The sequence below is a fragment of the Stomoxys calcitrans genome, chromosome 5, assembly GCF_963082655.1.
Source record: "Stomoxys calcitrans chromosome 5, idStoCalc2.1, whole genome shotgun sequence".
Taxonomy (NCBI): domain Eukaryota; kingdom Metazoa; phylum Arthropoda; class Insecta; order Diptera; family Muscidae; genus Stomoxys; species Stomoxys calcitrans.
Window position 1 is genome coordinate 149,806,635 of NC_081556.1, and position 25,359 is coordinate 149,831,993.

At 39.7% G+C, this 25,359-nt stretch overlaps 1 protein-coding gene across 1 annotated transcript in view; it reads right to left on the minus strand.

Annotated features, from left to right (window-relative positions):
• Positions 1–322: 322 nt before the first annotated feature.
• The window catches only part of LOC106091700 (uncharacterized), a 33,484-nt gene continuing 8,447 nt past the window's right edge, over positions 323–25,359 (minus strand). Inside the window, exons 6-12 of the mRNA XM_059369970.1 lie at positions 7,158–25,325; positions 6,621–6,708; positions 4,466–4,544; positions 3,964–4,407; positions 3,750–3,902; positions 2,544–2,671; positions 323–585 (exon numbers count right to left, since the gene is read on the minus strand). Of these exons, the coding sequence (XP_059225953.1) occupies positions 417–585; positions 2,544–2,671; positions 3,750–3,902; positions 3,964–4,407; positions 4,466–4,544; positions 6,621–6,708; positions 7,158–25,325 (19,229 nt within the window). The 3' untranslated portion in view covers positions 323–416. The remainder of the gene's footprint in view (positions 586–2,543; positions 2,672–3,749; positions 3,903–3,963; positions 4,408–4,465; positions 4,545–6,620; positions 6,709–7,157; positions 25,326–25,359) is intronic.

The window sequence follows — 25,359 nt, forward strand, 5'->3', positions numbered from 1 at the left end:
ATTTTTTCTTATACAACTCAGTACCACTTCTATGGAATCAATCCCATGGCAGTCGATGATCCCTTCATCGACAAGGGCTGCCGCCTCAGTGTAAAACACACTGCTACAACAAAAAGAACAAATTCTACGGAATGTGTTCGCATTTTCTTCGTCAAAGCTTTTTTATAATGCGTTTTGTCAATGGTTCAGCCGAAAAGGCAAACTCAGTACAAGGCTTAGTGCGTTTTGACAGTTGTTCGTGCAAAAATTAGAAGCCAGCACTAAAAGCCTTGGTAAATTTATATAATGTAAAGATATTGACAAAAATAAAACACTGCACATATATAAATATAGTTTAGTATTCAAATAAACTTTATGATGGGGTCTTATATAACTATATAATCCATTGCTTTTATTTACTATTTTCGAAATAATATTTACTTGTTCTTTAAATTTTCAAAGAAAGCTATATTACTTTTAAGGACGCCTTTTCGCACAGGAGGTGCTTTACTCATACTTTCAGATATTGTCTCTGGACTGGTAATGGATTCTGCAGGTGAAGCTGGATCACTATAATTTTCCAAAGTAACAGTTGGTGTTAGACTTCTGAAAAAATAAAAAGATATTTATTAATTTTTTTTATACACATTTGTATTAAATTTTAGTCACGATGTATGAACCGTCGACAACAAATGCCATTATTTTGAATCTCTTTTACAAAAACATGTCTTTATGTACGTCTACCATAGGATGAGGGGTATACTAATTTCGTCATTCCATTTGTAACACATTGAGATATTCATCTGAGATCCAACAAAGTATATATACTCTTGATCGTCTTGATATTCTAAGTCGATTTAGGCCTGTCCATCCGACCTATATCGAAAGTACTCTTACTTTCGAACAGATGAAGCTTCGCATGTACATATACTTCCTATTAATATAGCTCGATTGGTGTAGGGCCATATTGGTTCATGTTTTGATATAGCTGCCATATAAACCAATCTTGGATCTTGACTTCCGATTTGGATGAAATTTTGCATGACTTTCAACAACTGTGCTTAGTATGGTTTAAAACTTGATATAGCTGCCATATAAAACGAATTCGAATCATGACTTCTTGAGTCTCTGGAGTGCGCAATTATTACCTGAATTGGCTGAAATTTTGCATGAGGACTTGCAAACATTTGTCCAAATCGGTCCAAAACTTGATGTAGCATCCATACAATCCGATCTCCTGATTTAAAATTTTTAACCTCTGGAGGACGCAATTTTTATCCGATTTATGCCAAATATATTATGAATCAGTCCATTACCTGATGTAGCTCCCATATAAATCAATTTCCCGATTTTACTTCTTGAGCCCCTATAGGGTTCAATTTTTATCCAATTTGGCTAAAATTCTACTAAAACCATGTTTCCATTAGACTCAAAATCCACTTGATTTGAGATAATCGCCAAAACCCATTTCCACTACGATTAATGCGGTTTTAATTTTCAACAGTGATGTATTTGACAGCGTTTTTATTCTTATTAGCATTTTTATTGTGTTCAGCATATATATTGCTGTCAGCAATTAAGTTTGTAAAACAATTTCATTAAATTATTACTAAATTTTATAATTTCAATAAGAAATTTTCAGATGTTAAAAAAAAGTGCTGCCCAAAATCCCAATAATAACTGGTAGTCAATGCAAACGCGCTGTTGCATTTAAATTTGGAAGGAGATTTGCTGCAAATCTCCTCAAGTAAGTATTAGATTTGCTTATATTGAAAATGTATGGGAAACCTCGTTGCAAAACACGAAATTTCAGAAATCTCGTCGCAAATCTAGGTTTGGTCCAAGTGGAAACATGGTATAACCCAACCTTCTATCAGAATTCACTAATAGAAGGTTAGATCACTTGCGAAAACGAAAGGTGGATAGGCGCCATGAACATCATTAAGGATGTCTAATGGATGTCCGCCTTCTTGCCATCACGCTGATCTATGTTTTGTCAACACACACAAAGAAATTTGTGTGCGTGTGAGTATACGTGCGTGTAAATGAGTAGAGAATATGCGATAAAGAAGATAACAACAAAGAGAAAGAAAACGAAAATCTGACATCTTAATACCGTCAAACCTGGCCGGCTGCTAACAGCTGTTCGCGTGGGAATACCTTTTTAAATCCACCTTGTTGTCAAATCTGCCTATTAAAAATATCGTCAAATTGGAGAAAACGTAAACAAAGAATTAATGTAAAAAGAGAAAAAATTGACATCCTCATGCCAAGTATTGGCAAAAAATAAAAAAAAATTAAGTCGGCCGATCGCTAGGCTTAACCTTATTCAGTGAATCCTGGATAGAATTGTAGAATTAATTCATTCGAGGAGCGAGGCCATTTGTCCTGTGCTAGGTTTCTATTGACTTGCATTAACTGGTGTGGATAATATAAAAATGGAAGAAAGGTGTTTGTTGTAATTGTGTATTGCGATTAAATATTTAATGTCAGGAATTGGAAAATCCTAATAATTGTATTGCGTTCATCGGAATGTCCACCTTTGAAAGTTCTAATAGACTTACTTTTCTTGCGATGAAGTATCTAAAGACATAGCTGCTGCAATCGCTTCAGATTTTTGAGTATCGATGTTTGGAGTTCCAATTGATTTTGCAGGTGAGATGGGACTTTTGCTTGTAGAGGGACTTCTGATCTGCAATTTAAATCATTGATCAATTGTAAATAAATAAAAAAATATTAAACTTTGCTGTGTTTTATTTTAGCACTGGATAGACAAGCCGTAAAGGGTAAAAATAAAACTCAAAAAAGTTTCGAGTGCAAATCAGTTTGTTTGCCATAAAGTGGTAACGCCATTTGCCAACCTGCCAAAACAATGCGAATAAAAAAGTGAAAAGATTTGTAAAATTTGTAATAAAATTTACAAAACATGCGTGGGCATAGCAGTCAAATAAAATTTGTAAGATTTTGTGCGGGTGGCCACACTTATTGGTGAAAAAATAATCATGGCAATCCTAACGACATATGTTCTACGTAAAGCTAAGTATTCAGTTCAGTATTTCGAGCAGAATGCTGTCAAACTCCATATATATTGGGTTGCCCAAAAAGTAATTGCGGATTTTTCATATAGTCGGCGTTGACAAATTTTTTCACAGCTTGTGACTCTGTAATTGCATTCTTTCTTTTGTCAGTTATCAGCTGTTACTTTTAGCTTGCTTTAGAAAAAAAGTGTTAAAAATGCATTTACATTTTATATATAGGTAAAGAATTTGAACTTCGCATGTAGGCTGGTTGGTGGCGCTTGTGAATAAAGATAAATGAGAATTATCGAAGAACATGCAGCAAGCAGAATTCTGCTGTCAATGACATGCAGTTTGCGTCGTTTGCATTTTCTAAATATGCATTATTTCCTTGGCTGCGAAGGAAACTATGGCGTAATGAGAGTATATAGGGTTTCGGCAGTCTTAGTCTTCCAATATGTGTATCTTTCTTTCTTTTCTTTTTGCTTTAAATTTGATTTTTTTAATTTTTTCGGCAGAGCTGCTTGCTTTGAAGAAAAATAAAATAATTACCGACACCTATAAGCTTGACATTTGCTGCCAAATTTTGAGAGCACAAAAATTTCTCTGTTATTTCAATTCTCTTTGAGCTTGCACTGGTAATTTATCCAGAACTTCATTGTGCTGGATTAAGGTCATTTTCATACAAATTTCATTGCACTGCGCTATAAAGTACTAAAATAAAACACAGCTATTATTTTTATAAAAACATACTTTTCGTAGCCAAACTTTTTCCGAGGAGTGATGTATTGAAGACGAAGTCATTAGAAAAGCCCTGGCTAAGGCCTTAACCGAAGGCATAGCATGGACAACTTCTTTTTCTATGACTGGTTTATCAGTGCTTGCACCTAAAACTGGTTCCTGTTTCTGGATTTTAGATAAGAAAATTTATAACAAAAAATTAAAAAAATTTAAGAAATATGTTTACCGGTTGACCATCTTCTTCCACTGAAAGCACTTGACTTGGTTCCAATAGTTTACGCTTCGGCTGCAGAAATTTAAATGCCTCGGGAGTTGAACCTCTGGGACCAGAACCAGAATCTTGGCGACTAAGGTTTAAAGTCATCGGTCTTTGTACCACATCCTTTGCTTGTGCTAAAACTTCATTCCCCTGTTGTTTGGTGTCCTTTTTGTCTTGTATGACAATCGATGATGCATCTGCCTTATTATTATCGTTTGTTCGATTATTAGTACCTGGTGATGGTTCACAAGTGGATGCTCGGTCGTAGATTTTTGAAGTGGTTGAATCGGGCATTGATGTAGCATTATCTATGACTTGAGCTGGTAAAGCTCTGTGAAGTTTTAGAACAGATGTTTCACCACTCACAGTCTTGGAAGTCGACTGTACTACTTCTACATTACTTGTTACAATCTAAAAGTAATAATTAATGAGTCCACGTCAGAAATTTTAACACAATTCTTGCAAATACCTCTGTGACATTCGATAGTGTTTCTCGTATGGCGAAGTTCGTTTGTATGGGCGTGAAGCAATCATTTATTTTATAGTCACTGATTAAAAAAGAAAAACGTTTATAGTGTATGGGGCAACAGAATTCCAAAATGACGAAAGCATCCGGATTCACTAATAGTTGCGAAAGTGCTCAGCCGACTTTAAATTTTTTGTATTTTTGTCAGCCTTCACCATTTGCTGTGTTTTATTTTAGTTCTATCCAGTGAAAGTCAGATGTTCTGGATAGAATTAAGTGCAAAGTTGCACTACTAAGTTATCAATACCATGCGATAACAGAAAAGTAAAATAAAACACAGCAATTACTTACTTACTTTACTTTACTTTAATTGGCTATGACAGAATATTTGTTTCTCTAGCCGAACGTAGAATTGCGTTCCAAGCGCCTCGATCTTCTGCGCTCATTCTAAAATCTCTGACACCAAGTTTCGAGGTTGATCTTTCCATCGGGCTTTTGGTTTTCCCGGTTTGCCTTCAAAAGACTTCTTTGCTGGAGCTTTTACGTCCATTCTGACAGCATGACCTAGTCAACGCAGCCGTTGTATTTTGATGCGTGTAACTATGCTATGGTTTCCATACAGCTCGTGGTTCATACGTCGCCTATATTCTCCATTATCGCAAACTGGGTTACGGCGGTGCCGAGGTAGATAAAGTTACTGACTATCTCAAAGTTTTGGTTCCCAACTTTCTCCATTTTCTTTATCTGCTCGGGTGTTTTCAACTAAACATCCATTACGTCTTATCTCCATTTACTGCCAAACCCATTTTCACTGACTCTCTTTCCATGACCGACCTATGATGTCGATGTCGTCATAGGCTTCCGTGCAGTGATCGTACTTTCTTCGCCATGTTCAAACGGGTGCGAATCTTTGCTGCAATAAGTAATGATCCGAATCTATATTCACTCCACGGATCGATCGTACATCTAACACGCTGAATGAATACCTTCCATCTATCACAATGTGATCAATTTGGTTTCTCGTGTTTTGATCAAGTGACAGCCATGTGGCTTTGTGAATATTTTCATGTTTAAATCTGGTGCTACTAACTACCATGTTTTTTGCCACGGCGAAATTTATCAGCTTCAATTCATTACTGGACGTTATCTCGTGGAGGCTAAACTTTTCGACTGTTGGACCAAAAATGTCTTCCTTCCCTATCTTCGCATTAAAATCTGCCTGATCGATTTTAATATCATGGGTGGCGGGGCAGCGGTCATATTCTCTCTTTAGGCGCTCGTAGAAAATATCCTTGGTCTGCTCGTCTTTGTCTTCCGTCGGGACATGGGCACAAATAAGGCTAGCCTCTCATCCACCGGAGTAAAGCTGGAGACAAGGTGTTTCAGTCTCCGACTAACCACGAATCCACAGCCAAATTCATGCCTCGAGTTATGGCAGCTATGGTATAGTTCGTCACTGTTTGGTGATATAGTGACGCAATTCCCAGTCCATCTACCTTGTACTTCTCTAATACATCCCCCAGCGCGTATACTGTACCTTTTCTATAAAGAGTGCGGACATTCCAGGTGCAGATCCGCAAATCATGGTCCTTTATTCGTTTGCGTCCGTTTTTTACTATTCCACCGTAGCGCAGAGGTTACCATGTCCGCCTATGGTGCTGAACGCCTGGGTTCAAATCCTGGCGAGACCATCATAAAATTTTCAGCGTTGTTTATCCCCTCTTAATGCTGGCGACATTCGTCAGGTACAATGTCATGTAAAAACTTCTCCTCAAGAGAGGTGTCGCACCACGACACGCCGTCCGGTCTCGGCTATGAAAAGGAGCTTAAACTTGAATCGGACTGCACTCATTGATATGTGAGAAGTTTGCCCCTGCTCCTTAATGGAATGTTCGTGGGCAAATTTGCATTTTTGTTTCTCATAGTTTTCCGGGGGCGGGTTACTGGCCCAGAGCCCCAACCGCATGGGTTTTGTGGGATTGCACATGTATCCCTAGTTGTCGCGAGCCGTAAGGGCAATTAGAGCTGTCAACTAGACCTTACGTTTACGTTTTCGCTAAGTGACTTTAATTTCTATTAGTGTAACCTGGATATTCCTTCACGTTTTCGACTGTTTATGGATGCTCAAATGATTTAATAAACATTTTTAATTACTTACCTTGGTGGTTTTCTCTCCTCAATGTCAATTTTAAGTGTCTCCGATATTTCTTTGTTTACTTCCGGGGAACATGCTGTAGTAGTGGAAACTGAAAATGAAATCATAAAAATAAAGGTAACCCATTAAGAACCGTTTCTTAGAATATTGCTAATGATCAGGGGCTAATTAGTAGATAACAACAACAATAATAAAAAAAGAACTAATACTGATGTGATTCGCGCTGATCAATATCTCTTTCAATGCTTCTAAGAAAGCTTTTTCCAAAATATTTACACACACACCTACACAAATAAATACACACACGCACAAGCTTTTATTAAAAGTACCGTCAAGTAGTGTCAGGTGATGAGGAGACAAGAATGAAACACAAGAAACATAGCGGTAGAGAACACATCGATCTTGAGGAAAATGCAAATACGAGAATACACCACACCGAGTTGAATGAAAATGGCCATTGTTGTTTTGAGAGTTGGATACATGAATTTGATAGTGTGTGTGTGTGTGTGCGTGTGTTTTGACGTGTTGGGTTAGAAGTACCTGGTACAATATTTGTTAAATAGGTCATTTGGCCTTGGCTCTCTTTAATACGGATTTGCTTTTTGCTCTTTGGTAATGCGTTCCTATTATGTCGATTATGGCTCTTTTTCTGAATGCTTGATGTTGAGGGGGCATGGGCTGCGCTTGCTATTGCTTGATCTGGGATGATATGACAAGGTTTAGTAGTGGTATTAGTGCGGCTTTTGGTAGTTGCTGTCGCTCCTGATGGCGATTCCCGGCTACGTTTAGTAGCTTTCGTCTTTGTTAAATCACTATCCAAATTTTTGGATATTCTTGGGTTACTTATGCTACTACACTCATCAACTAAACTGCAGCATTTCTCTTGAGCATCACTCTCTTCATTATCATCTGTCATGGTGAAAATTTCCTCAATGCTGGTCGTTCGACTCGATACTGCAGTCTCGCTCTCATTATGGCTACTTATTTGATCTGAGAAAAGAATTGCATTAATGAAATTATATGAAATCGGAAATGTGTGTGTAACACCAACACTAAACCAATCTCTACCACAATCCTCATCCTCATATTCATGGCATGCTGAATTGCAAGCATGTGCTACTTTGGTACTTTGGTCTCTTTCCAATTCCAATTGTTGCTGTACTGGAGGTGGTGATAGAGGAGGCTTAGCAGTTGTAGTTGGAACTGAGTGACTAGTATTGGTAGAGCTTGGGCTTAATTCACCACAAGTACTAGTGACTACTACATCCAGTTTAGACTTATCTTCACATGGTTGCGGTAATACCTCGTTATGAGCCTGCGAGTTATCCTCCCTACTGCTAGCCTCGTCGCTGGTGTGATATGAGTCGATTGTGCTTAGAAATTTATGCATAAGCAGCGTTTGGCGACGACGGGTTTCAAGCGCAGCCATAATATGTTTGTCCTTTATGTATTGGTGGCATATGTTGGCCAGCCTACCGGAAGTTTGTGGCAATGATGAGTCGAATAGTGGTGGTGGTGGTGGTGATGGTGGTGGCGGTTCGGAAGTTGTTGGCGATGGCGGTTGTTGACTAACATCCTCAATACTCGGTGTTGTGTATTCCATGCCATATTGGCGTTGCAATTTCCTTAGACTACTGTGAAGCCCTAGCGATGATGCTGTTGCAGCAGCAGCAGATGTGACGGTAAAGCTTGTGCTCGTTGGAGAATTGCTGTTATTGTTTGCAGTTTTCATTTCTATATCCAGAGTGGTTGCTTGCCTGCTAAGAGCGGGGGAATTTAAGTCTTCAAAAGATATAGTTTCATCTCTAGCTAAATCAACTGAATGTAGATCTGAGGTAATTGCTGCTTTGGTTGGCAAATCCTCGGATAAGGTTCCACTCAATGTATCCTCCAACTCAGAATCCGTAGATGTTGCCGATTCGGAAGTTGAGTTGGCTATTTGCCGCATAGGTTTAGCAATGTCAGCTGTTGCTGGCATATCGTTGGACAATATTCCCATCAATGTATTTTCTAAATTAGAATCTGTGAATGTTGTCGCATCGTAAGTTGTGTTAGCAATTTCTGTATCTCTCATTTCACATGCCAAGAATGCTTCCAACTCCAATTGTTCAGTGGTCGGTATCATATTTTCAATTGTAGTAAATACGGTTGAACGGCTTGGGGAAGTTTTCCGGTGAGTTGCTTTTGAAACTTCTTTTCTTGATAATATTTCTCGATGAGTCTTTATCTCTGGTTCAGGGTGTGATTGTTGGAACTCACTACTTGCATCGAGGTCTTTTCCTTCTAGGCAAGGAATTGATGAAAAAGATGTCAGTTGAGTAGACTGAAGACTGGCATGTTTAACTGAAGAATGGTTTGGGTCATTGACAGCAGCGAACTGTAACGAACTCTCTGAGGGAGAAATTGTAGGTTTGGCTTCTATCATTCGAATACTTTCGGAGGTTTTAGTCATTTGCTCTATAACTGAAGGTACCTTATTGGCCGATATATGCTCGAGTGTGACAGGTTTATCTGGCAAAATATGGTCATAGCTTAAAACTGATAGAGAGGAAGTTGGTTTAATTTCTAGCATTGAAATACTTGGGGAAATTCTTGTAATTTGCTGTGTAATTGAGACTTCAGGATCTGTTGATTGTTGCCGGAGAGTATCAGGTTCTTTTGGAGAAAGATCATCGTTGCTCGAAGTTCTAGTCATTTTCTCTGAGGCAGATTTATCAGAAAAAAGGTGATTATTGCTTGAAGGGTGATGATTTTCTTTCTCGCTTACAACTGATAGCGAAGAAGTTGATTTGGTTTCTATCATTGAATTACTTGGTGGAATTCTCGTAATTTGCTCTGTAAATGAGACTACAGGATCTGTTGATTGTTGCCGGAGAGTATCAGGTTCTTTGGAAGAAAGATCATCATTGCTCGAGCCAAAGTCTTTTCCTTCTTGGCAGGAAACTGCCGCAGAAGTTTTGGATTTTGTTTCCACGATTGAAATATTTGCAGAAGTTCTAGTCATTTTCTCTGAGGCAGATTTATCAGAAAAAAGATTATCATTGCCTGGAGCATGATAATTTTCGTTCTTGCTTACAACTGATAGCGAAGTAGTTGGTTTGGTTTCTATCATTGAAATACTTTGGGGAAGTCTTGATGTTTGCTCTGTAATTGTTGATATTTGCTGGAGAGTATCAGATTCTTTTGAAGAAAGGTCATCATAAGTCGAGCCAAAGGGTTCTCCTTCTAGGCAGCACACTGCCGCAGAAGTTTGTGATTTTGTTTCCATGATTGAAATATTTGCAGAAGTTCTAGTCATTTTCTCTGAGGCAGATTTATCACAAAAAAGGTGATCATTGCCTGAAGCATGTTGATTTTCTTTCTCGCTTACAACTGATAGCGAAGAAGTTGGTTTGACTTCTATCATTGAAATACTTGTAATTTTTTCTACTATAGCGTCTCTTAATATTTGCCGGAGAGTATCAGATTTTTCTGAAGAAAGATCATCATTAGTCGAGCCAAAGGGTTCTCCTTCTAGACAGGACACTGCCGCAGAAGTTTTTGATATTGTTTCTATAATTGAAATATTTTCAGAAGTTCCAGTAATTTTCTCTGTAACTGGATGTTTCTGTCCAGTCGCTAATTGCCGGGGTGTGTTAGAATCTTTTGAAGAAATATAATCATTACTGGAATCAAAGTGTTTTCCTTCTTGACAGGATACTGAGGTAGAAGTTGTTGGTTTGATTTCTATCGTTGAAGCTCTTTCAGAAATTCCAGCAATATCTTCCGTAATTAGGGCTACACGATCAGTCGATAAATGCTGCAGAGTTTCAGACTTTCCATCATTGTCTGCAGCGAAGAGATTTCCTTCTTGACAGGAAATCGATGCAGAAGCTGTTCGGTTAGTTTCTATCACTGCAATATTTTCAGTTTCTGATACTGGCTGATGCGCGTAAAATTCTTCTGTGGGAAGATAATCTTCCGTCAGCTTAAGTTTTTCTGCTTCCGACTCTGCTGATGCTAAAAGCTCTTCTGATTTTATCACTGGCGTGTTAAGTGGTCGCTCAGTTGGACGTGTGGTTTCTGACAGAGAATCTAAAACATCGTCGTCTTTTAAAAGGGAAAGCCCTGCTACAGGTTCTTTTATAGAAATTGGACCAGATATTTTTGACTCTGTTGTAAGAGATTTTATTTCTTCTGACAACACTGCTAAATTTAAAGTATCTGCTAAAATTTGTGAAGAATCTAAGATGGTGTCTGAAATGATTTCCTTTTGTAGTTTAAAGGTTTCGTCAGTTGAATGAATCATTTCTTGAGAAGAGGTCATTGTACTGGCGTCTATCAGAGAATATGAAAGCTCAGATTCGTTTGATTTCGAATCTACTCCTTGCACTGATTTCAAAGATTGCACTGAATCTTGTGATGTTACTTCTAGAGTAGCTTCTGTTGTTGTATAGCCATACAATGGTTCAGTAGCTGATTTAGTTCTTCGCATTATTGCTGGTGTTACAGAAAGCACAGTTCCTCTTGATTCTATGGATGGAAAGTTCGCTGATACTTTCACAGATATTTCCTCTTGTTGATTAGTTAAATGAGAGATTTTTTCCTTGTTATCATTCAACATTGAAGGTTCCGATTCTTGTATATGGGTTCGGGTATTTTCAAATGGTATTGTTGCATTTAGTTCCGACAATGCAGTTCCTCTTGACTTCATACTGGATTCTATGGATGGAAAGGTCACTGAGGATATTGCAGTTACTTGTCCCACTGACAATGTAGATACTTTCACAGGTATTTCCTCTTGTTGATAAGTTAAATGAGATGTTGTTTCCTTGTTATCATTCATCACTGATGGTTCCGATTCTTGTATATTAGTTTGTGTATTTTTAGATGGTATTGTTGCAGGTGGTTCCGACAATGCAGTTCCTCTTGACTCCATTCTTGATTCTATTGATGAAAAGGTGGCCGAGGTTATTGCAGTTTCTTGTCCCACTGGTAATGTAGATTGCACAGGTATTTCCTCTTGTTGATTAGTCAAATGAGAGATTTTTCCCTTGTTATCATTCAACATTGAAGGTTCCGATTCTTGTATATGGGTTTGTGTACTTTCAACTTTTCTCACCATTGGTATAGGTCTATGTGAAATCGATGCTACGGTTCCTTCTGCTACCAATATGGAAATTTCGAATTTTTCTAAAAGTGAAATTGATTGCTCTGCTTCACTTACTTGTAAATTATATGCCTGATTCATTTCATTTTTAAATTCACGCACTAAACGTAATAACTGCTCAGCTCTCATTTCCAAGTTGGTTAATATTGCAGTTGGAGTAGTTCTTTCCAATGGTGGAACTTCCAATTTTGGAGCATCATGCTTTACATCATTTTGTGTTCTCAATTCAATGGAAGAAACTGCCTGATTCATATCTGAAAAGCTAGGTGATGCTTCTGGCTTCAGTGTTTGTTGAAGTGTGTTATCCGAAATAGCTGTGTTGTCTTCATTGACAGTAGAACTTTCGATCGAAATTGGGTATGCTATAGTTGCTGACTCTAGATTTGTTTGTAGTGGTCCTATTTTTTCGGAAACTGTGTTTTCTGTAATTGTATCTAATATTTGTACATTTTCTGCAAGAACCACAAGTTCTGCATCTCTTTGTGAGGAACTAGAATCAAAATTGGCCGGGGTTTTTAGTTCTTCATGTGGCATAGAAGTGACCACAGGTTCATCTTCCAATTGTAAGGAAGTGTCTGGGTCAGAATGAAGATCAACTGTTTGGATGGACACAAACGGAAGAATATCTTCGTTACAAGCACAACCAGATTTAATTTTTTCATTGAGTTGTGATGGGTCAATTTCCACATTGAATTTATGTGGTAATGAATGAACTGTGGTTAACATTGATATATTGGCTAACTGATTATTAGTTTGTCCAGTTAATGATCGGCTTTGCTTAAGAGTTTGTTTGGCCTTTGCGGAATCATCTTGGTTAGTAACTAGTTCGCCTTGAGGTACGGATTTTGTTTCAAGAGAACCATTTTTAGGTTGGCATGATACTGCAGGCATTATCTCTGAAGGCTGTAATAGTGTAGTAACTTGCTCAGTTGTAACTGAATCTATTTGAGGTACATATTCTTGTGTAAACTCTCTTGAAACATTCTTTAGTTCAAAAGGGGCTTCCTTTCCAGGTTCCAGTAGTGAGAATATTTCTTTAGTTTCTATTGACAAAGCCTCATCAATGTCTTGAGGTATAGTCTCAGATTCTTGAGTTATTCCAGACATTTGAGGTGTTATTATTGTTGAATCATTAGCAATAGCTGAAACTTTGTCCAAGTTAAGTACGCTGGATTGTAGATATTCCTTCTCATTTTGAAGAGCTTGTTGTATTTGCTCTTGGTTAGGAACATTCATAGTTATTACTGATTCGGTTTGAGCTACAGTTTCTTGTACAAACTCTGTTGAAACTTCATTTTGTTCACATGGTAGCGAAAGTGTTACTTCTTCAGGTTTTTGTAGCCAGACGCCTTGAGATGATGTTTGAGAAATGTGAACTTTTGCAGACATTTCAAGTGATATCTCTTTGATTTGTGTTGAATCTTTGTCAATATCTGGATCGTGTGTTGGACTGAGCCTATGATGAGGAACAGCGCTTATTGCTTTGTTTTCTTCTTCTTTTTTATGCGTTTGCAAATCTTGTTCCTTAGCAACATTTTTGCTTATAAATGATTCCTTTGGTTTGCATGATATCGAGGGAGTTTTTTCCTCAAGGTTCAATGGTGAAATGTTTTCTTCAGCTTCTATTGGGAGCGCATCTTCCATACCTTGTGGTAATGATTCAGACATTTGACTTAGTTCCGAAATTTTGGATGTTAAGTTCTTGATTTGTAAAGAACCTGCGACTTCCGCCAGATTGAGTTCACAAGCCAGCGAAAATTCAGGAGCTGTGGTTGATGAAGTGGCTTCCTTTTCTAGTTTTTCTTTACACTTTGCTGTAGTCGTAGCCGTTACACAAGATTCCATTTGAGTTCCGGCTTCTTGTTCTTGTGAAGCCTCAAATGGTACTGAAACTTTGGTTTCCTTTTGATTTTTATTTAATTGCGTGGCCTTATTCTTAACATCTTCAGATGTTTCTTGAACAAATTCTTTTGAATCTTCGTTCAGGTTGCGCGGTACCAAAGTCGCGATTTCTTTATTTTCTATAGGTACTGCATCTTCTGTTCCTGGTGTTATTGTCTCAGAAATTTTAGCTATTATTTGTTTGATTTGTAATGCATCTGCCGCAATGTCTGAGACTTTTTCCCGATTTAGTTGGCATGGTCTTGGAGATTCGGCATCTGTTACTGATTCAAGAATTTCCTGTACAAATTCTTGTTTGCTCTTTACTGTGCCATTATCGTTTACCTGTAGTAATGCCTGAGTTATATCTTTTTCCACAGAAGGTACTACTTCTACAGCTTTAAGAAAAAATACATTTTCTTTATAGTCTATAAAATCATTGGTGTCATGAACTGTATTGGTAATTGGAGTTATTCGGTCTGCCACCAAGTCTGGTTCGTTCACCAGAATAGATCGGATAGTTGAGGAATCCGAATTTGCCTTTGATGTATTGGTTATATTTTCACATTCATGCGGTTGTTTGCTCTCTTCTATTGGTACATCTTTGCTCGTAACTGATTTTGTTTCAGTTATAACTTCTTGTTTAAAATCTTCTAAAACATTATCTAGTTCATCTGACATGGAAAATACTTGTTCTTCAGGTTTTATAAGTAAAATATTTTCATTATTTTCCAAAGCAACTGCATCTTCTATAGTTTGTGGTAATGATTCAGAAAGTTGAATTATTTCTCTACTGATAGTTGAAATTTCCTCAATTTGTAATGCTGCCGACTTATTGTCAATATGCAAATTGAGTTCACAAGGTGAGGAATAAGACGATTCTAGATGTGATGCTTTGATCTCTTCTTCTATAACATTATTGTTTGTAATTGTTTCTGTTTGATGAACGATTTGTTCATTTGGATTTGCTTCTACAAGCTTCAATGCGGGGAGGTTGGCTTCACTTTCTATGGCAGCAGCTTTATTGGTAACTACTGTTAAAGTCTCAGAAATTTGATTTATTTTGATAAATTTAGTTTGAATTTGTGGTGAATTTGGCGTAATGTCTCCACAGGTATCAATATTAGATTCACATGATGTTGAAAAATCCATTTGTTCAAATGTTGTATTGGGTTTCTTTCCTGTAGCAGCTATGAAGGTAAGAGATTCTTCTTGAAGTAAGGAATGAGGTTGCCAACGCTCTTTTGAAAATTTTTTACATTCCAAAGGCAATACTTCGTTGGGTTTTAATAAAGAGACATTTTCTGCTGAACCTAAAATTTCTGCAGCCTCAGACAGAGACAATGTTGTACTCTCTGCGTATAACACAACATCTTCATTGGGTACTCGTGGCATTATTTCATCTCCTTCTAAAACATCTATAATTTTTAAACCAACAATTGGTACTTGAGCTATGTCTTCCTGTAAAATCTCTCCAACAGCTTCCTTCAGTTTCAAAGACATACCTTCAGTTTCATGAGATGGCAACGAAGAACTCTCTGTCGATGACACGATGTCCTTGTTGATTTTACATGTAATTGTATCGCCTGCTTTCGTAACACCTTCAGCTTTTAACGTAACAGGCGAGTTTTGAGCTAAGACTTCCGAAACCTCCTTTAGTTCCGAAGGCATTATCTCCTTAGGTCTTAATGGAGAGACATTTTCTTCTGTAACTGAAATGTCTGCATTCTGAGACATTGTCAACAACGAACTATCTGCCAATGACACGACATTCTCATTAAGTTCCCTTGGCATTATTTCATCGGCTTTGAAAACACCTTCAGCGCTTAGAGCATAAGTGAGGTTTCTTGCCAGTATCTCTTCTTTAGTTTCTGAATTGGGCTTGAAAATAATACTTGTTTTTGGATCTTTTTGTAAATCCTCCTTGGTCTTATCGGCAAGGATGGTTTCATTGTCATCTAACACTGAAGATATAGCTGAAATGGGTTCCTCCATTATTTGGCAAGATTCCGTTACATTTAAGCATGTTGCAGTTTCGCTTGTAAGATTTTCTTGGCTTAATTCTGCTGAAATTTTTATAACATCTTTTGGTTTAGCATTTTTCCTAGTTCTAGCTTCCAATCCGGCGATATTAGATTCAATAGCATCTTGTTTAAGCTCACTGGTCACTGTTATGCCTTGTTTTTCTTCTGTCTTATCTATAGTGGTACAATTTTCAGGTAGCACATTTTCTTTTGGAGAAGAAGTGGATATAACAACTAAACTGTTTTCTCTAATGAGTGTGTTCCCCGTTTCTCTATTGTGCTCCGAGTCAATATTTGAAGCCAGATTAGCTTCTTGAATTGAAGGCTCTGATAACATGGGTGGATCAAGTTGGAAATTATGTAAAGGAACTTGTTTGGAATCTTCCATTTGTTCCAGAGCTGTAACTGCTTCAATCGATATGTCATCTGTTTTCATTGTTTCAAGAGAACAAATATTTGATCTACAAATGGTTTCCCTGGAATCTAACGAAGTTTGTAATGTATTCAGATTGGAGGTGGGATTTGCCCTTGCTGCTTGTTGCAAATCAGCTGAAACATCTGCTATCGGCTCTAACAATGTAATGATTTTATGTGGCGAAATAATACCTCCTTGATCGTTAAGTTCTGTCGCACATACTGTGTCTTCTACCAATAACTCATTAACTTTTGTACACTGACATGTCTCCTTCTTCAGTTTAAATGATTCGGCAGTTACTGTGCTTATGTCAGCTTCTCCATGTGGGCAAGGTAAAGCTGAACAGGTTTTCTGTTGCCTTTCACACAGTGATGAGGATAATCCCACACATTCTTCGGAATCTATAGAGGTAACTGCTTCATATGACAGCGAAATTTCATCCAGAGTAACAGCTACGGTAGCTTCTGAAGAGGGTTTAGGCATGGATGGAGTTTCTAGGTTAACAACTGAGACTCCTTCGAGTGTTTCATGCGTAACTTCTGCTAGATGTTCACTAACTTTGCCATCTCCAGTCTCTAATACTTTCAAAGAGGAAGGTTTGCTTTGAAGTGCCTTTTCCTGTACTATGGTTTCTGGAAGTGTAGTTATACTATTTGAGATGGTCTTGGAAATATCTAAACTTGGGATATAATTATCTGATTCTTGTGTGCCTTTTGAAGCTTTATTTTCCCCCAGGGTTTCTGAAATCCCCAATGCTTCTAATGTTTGCTTTGAAGTAACTGTAGAATAGCGGACAATATTATCGAGCGAATGCATTTCACTAAGCCCGGAAAGCTCTTCATTTTGAGTTTTTGAACCTATGTTTGTACCTTCACTTTCTACATGTTCTTTAATGGCTTCAAGAATATCTGAAGTTGTTGAAGCAGGGAGGGGTGATTCAGGTATTGTTTCTGTCACAGGCGCTACCATAGAGGACATGAGTTCTTGGCTGGAAGCTAAATCAAGAACTTCTATTTTGTTTGCCAATGCAAGTGATTCTTCGGAGCTAAGGGGTTGTAAATCAGTAGCTTCAATCCATTCTTGCATGTCATTAGTTTCTATCAACACAATTTCATTTAATTGTGGATTCATTTCCTGTTTAACTTCAAGTTCGGTCACTTTGTTGGTGTCATCATCATCAACTTCTTTTAAGTGAACTAAAGGCGAATCGTGGGCATTGAATTGATTTAAAACGAATGTAAAAATTGAATCTGATTCTTCATTAAGATCACTAAAAACTATAGGTTCGAAATATCTAAATTCGGGACTTATAGATGCCGTAACTTCTTTTAGAGCTACTACAGAATCAGCATGATGAGTACCTTCAGACAAAGATACATGCATTTCACTGGTTATCGCAGGTTCGGGTTGTTCAAGCGTTGGTGGTGAGACAATTTGTTGAATAGGCTGTTTTATATCCTCTGACACTGCTCCGATTTGTGTGGAGGCTGGAATTTTTGACGTTTCGAGTTTTTCAATGTTCTCCTCATCTTTCAGTTCACAGGTTGCATCAGCACTAACATCTGCTTTTATTGTACAAGGAACCGTTGTTTCGAGTTCTGCTTGTGAAACAGAAGCTTTTGTTTGTTCTACAATTGCCACATTTGAATCCTCTGGAATGGTTTGTTGTACATACGGAGTGGAGGTTGAACAATATTCTTCTTTCAGTTGGCATGGTAACGTTATTGCAGGTTCTTCAACATTTTCTGGTGAAACTGACATTAATGGTGCAGTTAACGTAGGTTCTTCCTGAGGATTAGTTGGTGTTACATCTGGCGTGTAACCAAAACCATTCGCAAGCTCACATTGTACTGCAGTGTCCAGGGCATAAACATTTTCATTTGAAGATGCTGCAGTATAATCATCTGGATTGATTTGTGGAACATCCTTTAATTCTGATGGTGATGCAGATTTCGGTTCTTCAATATTTTCTTGAGAGACAGGAATTTTTGTTTCTTCCGGAGGTTCCGCAGCCGTATCTTCGGGACTAACTTGTGCCACATCTGATACAGGAACTACACAAAAATCTTCCTTAAGATTTGAAGGCATTGCAGGCTTCAGTTCTTCAACATTTTCTTGATGTACGGCAAGTTTTGCTCTCCCTGAAAGTGAATCTTCCTTACAGACACAAGTTATTGAATGTTCTGTTTCTTTAACAACATTTTGTTGCGCTACTGGGGGTTTTATTTCTGTTGAAGATTCCGCAGGCGAATCTGCCGGAGTAACTAATGGAACGTCCGAAATTGGGGCTGAACAACCCCCGGATCGGAGAGCAGGTTTCGGTTCTTCATGAAAACTGGATGGTTCCTCAGGCAAATTTTCCATATTGGTTTGTGGCACATCTGAAGAAGCGCCCTCCTTAATGTCGGATGGCAGTGCAGGTTTCGGTTCTTCAACATTTTCTTGAGAGAAAGGACCAGTTGGCTGCTCAGGCAAATCTTCCGGATTGATTTGTGGTACATTTGAAGTTGGGGCTGAACAAACCTCTTCCTTAAGTTCTGATGGTGAAACAGGTCTTGGTTCTTCAACATTTTCTTCAGAGGCTTGACCAGATGGTTTCTCAGTCATATCTTCCGCATTGACTTGTGGTACATCTGAAGTTGGGGCTGAGCAATCTTCTTCCTTAAGTTCTGTTAAAGCAGCAAGTTTTGATTCTTCAACATGTTCTTCAGAGATTTGACCAGGTGGTTCTTCAGGCAAATCTTCCGAATTGATTTGTGGTACATCTGAAGTTGACTCATGCTTAAGTTCGGAAGGTGGAGCAGCTTCTTGCTTAAGTTCGGATGGTGGAGCAAGTTCTGATTCTTCAACATTTTCTTGAGAGACTGTTTCAGGTGGTTTCGCAGGAAAATCTTCGGGATTGGTTTGTGTCACATCTGAAGAAGGATCTGAAGCAGCATCTTCCTTAATGTCGGATGGTGAAGTAGGCTTCGATTCTTCAATATTTTTTTCAGAGAATGGACCAGGTGGTTCCATAGTCAAATGTTCCGAATTGATTTGCAGTACATCTGAAGTTGGGGTTGAACAAGCCTCTAGTTCGGTTGGTGAAGCAGGTTTAGGTTCTTCAACATATTCTTTAGAGATTTGAACAGGTGGTTCCTCAGTCAAATCTTCCGAATTGAATTGGGGTACATCTGAAGTTGGGGCTGAACAAGTCTCTTCCTTGAGTTCTGATGGTGAAACAGGTCTCGGTTCTTCAACATTTTCTTCAGAGACTTGACCAGGTGGTTCCTCAATCAAATCTTTCGAATTGCTATGTGGTACATCTGAAGTTGGGGCTGAACAAGCCTCTTCCTTAAGTTCGGATTGTGGAGCAGGTTTCGGTTCTTCAACATTTCCTTGAGAGACTGGTTCAGATGGTTCCGCAGTCAAATCTTCCGAATAGGTTTGTATCACATCTGAAGAAGGAGCTGAAGCAGCGTCTTCCTTTATGTCGGATAGTGCAGCAGGTTTCGGTTCTTCAATATTTTTTTCAGAGAATGGACCAGGTGTTTCCACAGTCGAATCTTCCGAAATGATTTGTGGTACATCTGAAGTTGGGGCTAAACAAGCCTCTTCTTTAAGTTCGGATTGTGGAGCAAGTTTCGGTTCTTCAACATTTTCTTGAGAGACTGGTTCAGGTGGTTCCGCAGGCAAATCTTCCGGAATGGTTTGTGTCACATCTGAAGAAGGAGCTGAAGCAATATCTTCCTTAAGTTCGGTTGGTGAAGCGGGTTTCGGTTCTTCAACAGTTTCTTCAGAGACTTGACCAGGTGGTTTGTCAGCCAAATCTCCCGAAATGATTTGGGGTACGTCTGAAGTTGGGGCTGAACAAGCCACTTTCTTAAGTTCGGATGGAGAAGCAGATTTCGATTCTTCAACATTTTCTTCAGAGACTTGATTAGGTGGTTCCTCAGTCAAATGTTCCGAATTGATTTGTGGTGCATCTGCAATTGGGGTTAAACAAGCCTGTGCCTTAAGTTCGGATTGTGGAGCAGGTATCGGTTCTTCAAAATGTTCGTCGAAGTCTTCACCAGATGGTTCCTCTGTCAAATTTTCCGAATTGGTTTGTGGTGCATCTGATGTTGGGGCTGAACAAGCCTCTTCCTTAAGTTCGGATTGTGGAGCAGTTTTCGGTTCTTCAACATTTTCTTCAGAGACTTGACTAGGTGGTTCCGCAGCCAAACCTTCCGAATTGATTTGTGGTACATTTGAAGTTGGGGTTAAACAAGCAACTTCCTTAAGTTCTGATGGTGGAGCAGGTTTCGTTACTTCAATATTTTCTTGAGAGACTGGTTCATGTGGTTCCGCAGTCAAATCTTCCGAAATGCTTTGTGGTATATCTGAAGATGGGGCTGAACAAGCCTCTTCCTTAAGTTCGATTGTTGAAGCAGGTTTCGTTTCTTCATTATTTTCTTCAGAGACTTGTTCAGGTTGTTCCACAGTCAAATCTTCCGAATTGATTCGTGGTACATATGATGTTGGGGCTGAACAAGCCTCTTCCTTAGGTTCGGATGGTGGAGCAGGTTTCGGTTCTTCAACATTTTCTTCAGAGACTTGACCAGATGGTTCCTCTGTCAAATTTTCCGAATTGGTTTGTGGTGCATCTGATGTTGGGGTTGAACAAGCCTCTTCCTTAGATTCGGATGGTGGAGCAGGTTTCGGTTCTTCAACATTTTCTTCAGAGACTTGACCAGGTGGTTCCGCAGACAAATCTTCCCAATTGCTTTGTAGTACAACTGAAGTTGAGGCTGAACAAGCCTCTTCCTTAAGTTTTAATGGTGAAACAGGTTTCGGTTCTTCAACAGTTTCTTCAGAGACTTGACTAGGTGGTTCCTCAATCGACTCTTTCGAATTTATTTGTGGTACATTTGAAGTTGGGGCTGAACAAGCCTCTTCCTTAAGTTCGGATTGTGGAGCAGGTTTTGTTTCTTCAACATTTTCTTGAGAGACTCGTTCAGGTGGTTCCGCAGTCAAATCTTCTGGATTGTTTTGTGTCACATCTGAAGAAGGGGCTGAAGCAGCGTCTTTCTTTATGTCGGATAGTGGAGCAGGTTTCGGTTCTTCAACAATTTCTTGAGAGACTGGTTCAGGTGGTTCCGCAGGCAAGTTTTCCGAATTGGTTTGTGTCACATCTGAAGAAGGAGCTGAAGCAGTGTCTTCCTTAAGTTCGGATGGTGAAGCAGGCTTCGGTTCTTCAAAAATTTCTGCAGAGACTTGACGAGGTGGATCCGCAGGCAAATCGTCCGAATTGATTTGTGGTTCATCTGAAGTTGGGGCTGAACAAGCCTCTTCCTTAAGTTCGGATAGTGGAGCAGGTCTCGGTTTTTCGACATTTTCTTCAGATACTTCACCAGGTGGTTCCACAGTCAAATCTTCCGAAATGATTTGTGGTACATCTGAAGTTGGTGCTGAACAAGCCTCTTCCTTAGGTTCGGATGGTGGACCAGGTTTCGCTTCTTCAATATTTTCTTGCGAGGCTTCACCAGGTGGTTCAATAGTCAAACCTTCCGAATTGCTATGTGGTACTTCTGAAGTTGGGGATGAACAAGTCTCTATCTTTAGTTCGGATGTTGGAGCAGGTATAAGTTTTTCAACATTTTCCTCAGAGACTTGACCATGTGGTTCCTCAGTCAAATCTTTCGAATTGGTTTGTGTTACATTTGACGTTAGGGCTGAACAAGCCTCTTCCTTAGGTTCGGATGGTGGAGCAGGTTTCGATTCTTGAACATTTTCTTTAGAGACTTGACCAGGTGGTTCCGCTGGCAAATCTTCCGAATTGCTTTGTAGTACAACTGATGTTGGGGCTGAACAAGCCTCTTCCTTAAGTTTTGATTGTGAAACAGGTTTCGGCTCTTCAACAGTTTCTTCAGAGACTTGACCAGGTGGATCCTCAATCGAATCTTTCGAATTGATTTGTGGTACATTAGAAGTTGGGGCTGAACAAGCCTCTTCTTTAAGTTCGGATTGTGGAGCAGGTTTCGGTTCTTCAACATTTTCTTGAGAGACTGGTTCAGGTGGTTCCACAGTCAAATCTTCTGGATTGGTTTGTGTCATATCTGAAGAAGGAGCTGAAGCAGCGTCTTTCTTTATGTCGGATGGTGGAGCAGGTTTCGGTTCTTCAACATTTTCTTTAGAGACTGGTGCAGGTGGTTCCGCAGGCAAGACTTTCGAATTGGTTGGTGTCATATCTGAAGAAGGAGCTGAAGCAGTGTCTTCCTTAAGTTCGGATGGTGAAGCAGGTTTCGGTTCTTCAACATTTTTTTCAGAGGCTTCACCACGTGGTTCAACAGTCAAACCTTCCGAATTGCTATGTGGTACTTTTGAAGTTGGGGATGAACAAGTCTCTATCTTTAGTTCGGATGTTGCAGCAGGTATCAGTTTTTCAACATTTTCTTCAGAGACTTGACCAGGAGGTTCCTCAATCAAATATTCCGAATTGATTTGTGGTACATCTGATGTTGGGGCTGAACAAGCCTCTTCCTTAAGTTCTGATGGTGGAGCAGGTTTCGGTTCTTCAACTTTTTCTTGAGTAACTGGAACAGGTGGTTCCTTAGTCAAATCTTCTGAATTGATTTGTGATACATCTGATGTTAGGGCTGAACAAGCCTCTTCCTTAAGTTCGGATGGTGGAGCAGGTCTCGGTTCTTCAACATTTTCTTCATAGGCTTGACCAGGTGGTTTCTCAGTCAAATCTTGCGCATTGACTTGTGGTACATCTGATGTTGGGGCTGAACAAGCCTCTTCCTTAGGTTCGGATGGTGGAGCAGGTTTCGGTCCATCAACATTTTCTTCAGAGACTTGACGAGGTGGTTCCACAGGCAAATCTTCCGAATTGCTTTGTGGTGCATTTGAAGTTGAGGCTGAACAAACCTCTTCCTTAAGTTCTGATGGTGAAACAGGTCTCGGTTCTTCAACATTTTCTTCATAGGCTTGACCAGATGGTTTCTCAGTCAAATCTTGCGCATTGACTTGTGGTATATCTGAAGTTGGGGCTGAACAAGCCTCTTCCTTAAGTTCGGATTGTGGAGCAGGTTTCGGTTCTTCAACATTTTCTTGAGTAACTGGAACAGGTGGTTCCTCAGTCAAATCTTCTGAACTGATTTGTGATACATATGATGTTGGGGCTGAACAAGCCTCATTAGGTTCGGATGGTGGAGCAGGTTTCGGTCCTTCAACATTTTCTTCAGAGACTTGACCAGGTGGTTCCACAGGCAAATCTTCCGAATTGCTTTGTGGTACATTTAAAGCTGGGGCTGAACAAGCCTCTTCCTTAAGTTCGGATGGTGGAGCAGGTTTCGGTCCTTCAACATTTTCTTCAGAGGCTTGACCAGGTGGTTCCTCAGTCAAATCTTCCGCATTGACTTGTGGTACATCTGAAGTTGGGGCTGAAGAAGCCTCTTCCTTAAGTTCGGATGGTGGAGCAAGTTTCGGTTCTTCAACATTTTCTTCAGAGGCTTGACCAGGTGGTTCCTCAGTCAAATCTTCCGCATTGACTTGTGGTACATCTGAAGTTGGGGCTGAACAAGCCTCTTCCTTAAGTTCGGATGGTGGAGCAAGTTTCGGTTCTTCAAGATTTTCTTGAGTAACTGGAACAGGTGGTTCCTCAGTCAAATCTTTCGAATTGATTTGTGGTACATCTGATGTTGGGGCTGAACAAGCCTCTTCCTTAGGTTCGGATGGTGGAGCAGGTTTCGGTTCTTCAACATTTTCTTCAGAGACTTGACCAGGTGGTTCCACAGGCAAATCTTCCGAATTGACTTGTGGTTCATTTGAAGCTGGGACTGAACAAGCCTCTTCCGCAGGTTCGGTTGGTGGAGTAGATTTCGGTTCTTCAACATTTTCTTCAGAGGCTTCACCAGGTGGTTCCTCAGTCAAATCTTCCGAACTGACTTGTGGTACATCTGAAGTTGGGGCTGAACAAGCCTCTTCCTTAAGTTCGGATAGTGGAGCAGGTTTCGGTTCTTCAACATTTTCTTGAGTAACTGGAACAGGTGATTCCTTAGTCAAATCTTCCGAATTGATTTGTGGTACATCTGATGTTGGGGCTGAACAAGCCTCTTCCTTAGGTTCGGATGGTGGAGCAGGTATCGGTTCTTCAACATTTTCTTCAGAGACTTGACCAGGTGGTTCCACAGGCAAATCTTCCGAATTGACTTGTGGTTCATTTGAAGCTGGGGCTGAACAAGCCTCTTCCTTAAGTTCGGATGGTGGAGCAAGTTTCGGTTCTTCAAGATTTTCTTGAGTAACTGGAACAGGTGGTTCCTCAGTCAAATCTTTCGAATTGATTTGTGGTACATCTGATGTTGGGGCTGAACAAGCCTCTTCCTTAGGTTCGGATGGTGGAGCAGGTTTCGGTTCTTCAACATTTTCTTCAGGGGTTTGACCAGGTGATTCCTCAGTCAAACTTTCCGAATTGCTATGTGGCGTTGGGGCTGAACAAGCCTCTTCCTTAGGTTCGGATGGTGGAGCAGGTTTCGGTTCTTCAACATTTTCTTCAAAAACTTGACGAGGTGGTTTCGCAGGCAAATCTTCGGAATTGCTTTGTGGTACATTTGATGTTGGGGCTGAACAAGCTTCTTCCTTAAGTTCGATTTTTGGAGCAGGTTTCGGTTCTTCAACATTTTCTTTAGAGACTTGACCAGGTGGTTCCACAGTCAAATCTTCGGAATTGCTATGTGGCGTTGGGGCTGAACAAGCCTCTTCCTTAAGTTCGGATGGTGGAGCAGGTTTCGGTTCTTCAACATTTTCTTCAGAGGCTTCACCAGATGGTTCCATAGTCAAACCTTCGGAATTGCTATGTGGCGTTGGGGCTGAACAAGCCTCTTCCTTAAGTTCGGATGGTGGAGCAGGTTTCGGTTCTTCAACATTTTCTTTAGAGACTTGACCAGGTGGTTCCACAGTCAAATCTTCCGAATTGCTTTGCGGTACATTTGAAGTTGGGGCTGAACAAGCCTCTTCCTTAGGTTCGGATGGTGGAGCAGATTTCGGTTCTTCAACAGTTTCTTCAGAGGCTTCACCAGGTGGTTCCACAGTCAAACCTTCCGAATTGCTATGTGGCGTTGGGGCTGAACAAGCCTCTTCCTTAGGTTCGGATGGTGAAGCAGGTTTCGGTTCTTCAACATTTTCTTCAGAGACTTGACCAGGTGGTTCCACAGTCAAATCTTCGGAATTGATTTGTGGTACATTTGAAGTTGGGGCTGAACAAGCCTCTTCCTTAGGTTTGAATGGTGGAGCAGGTTTCGGTTCTTCAAC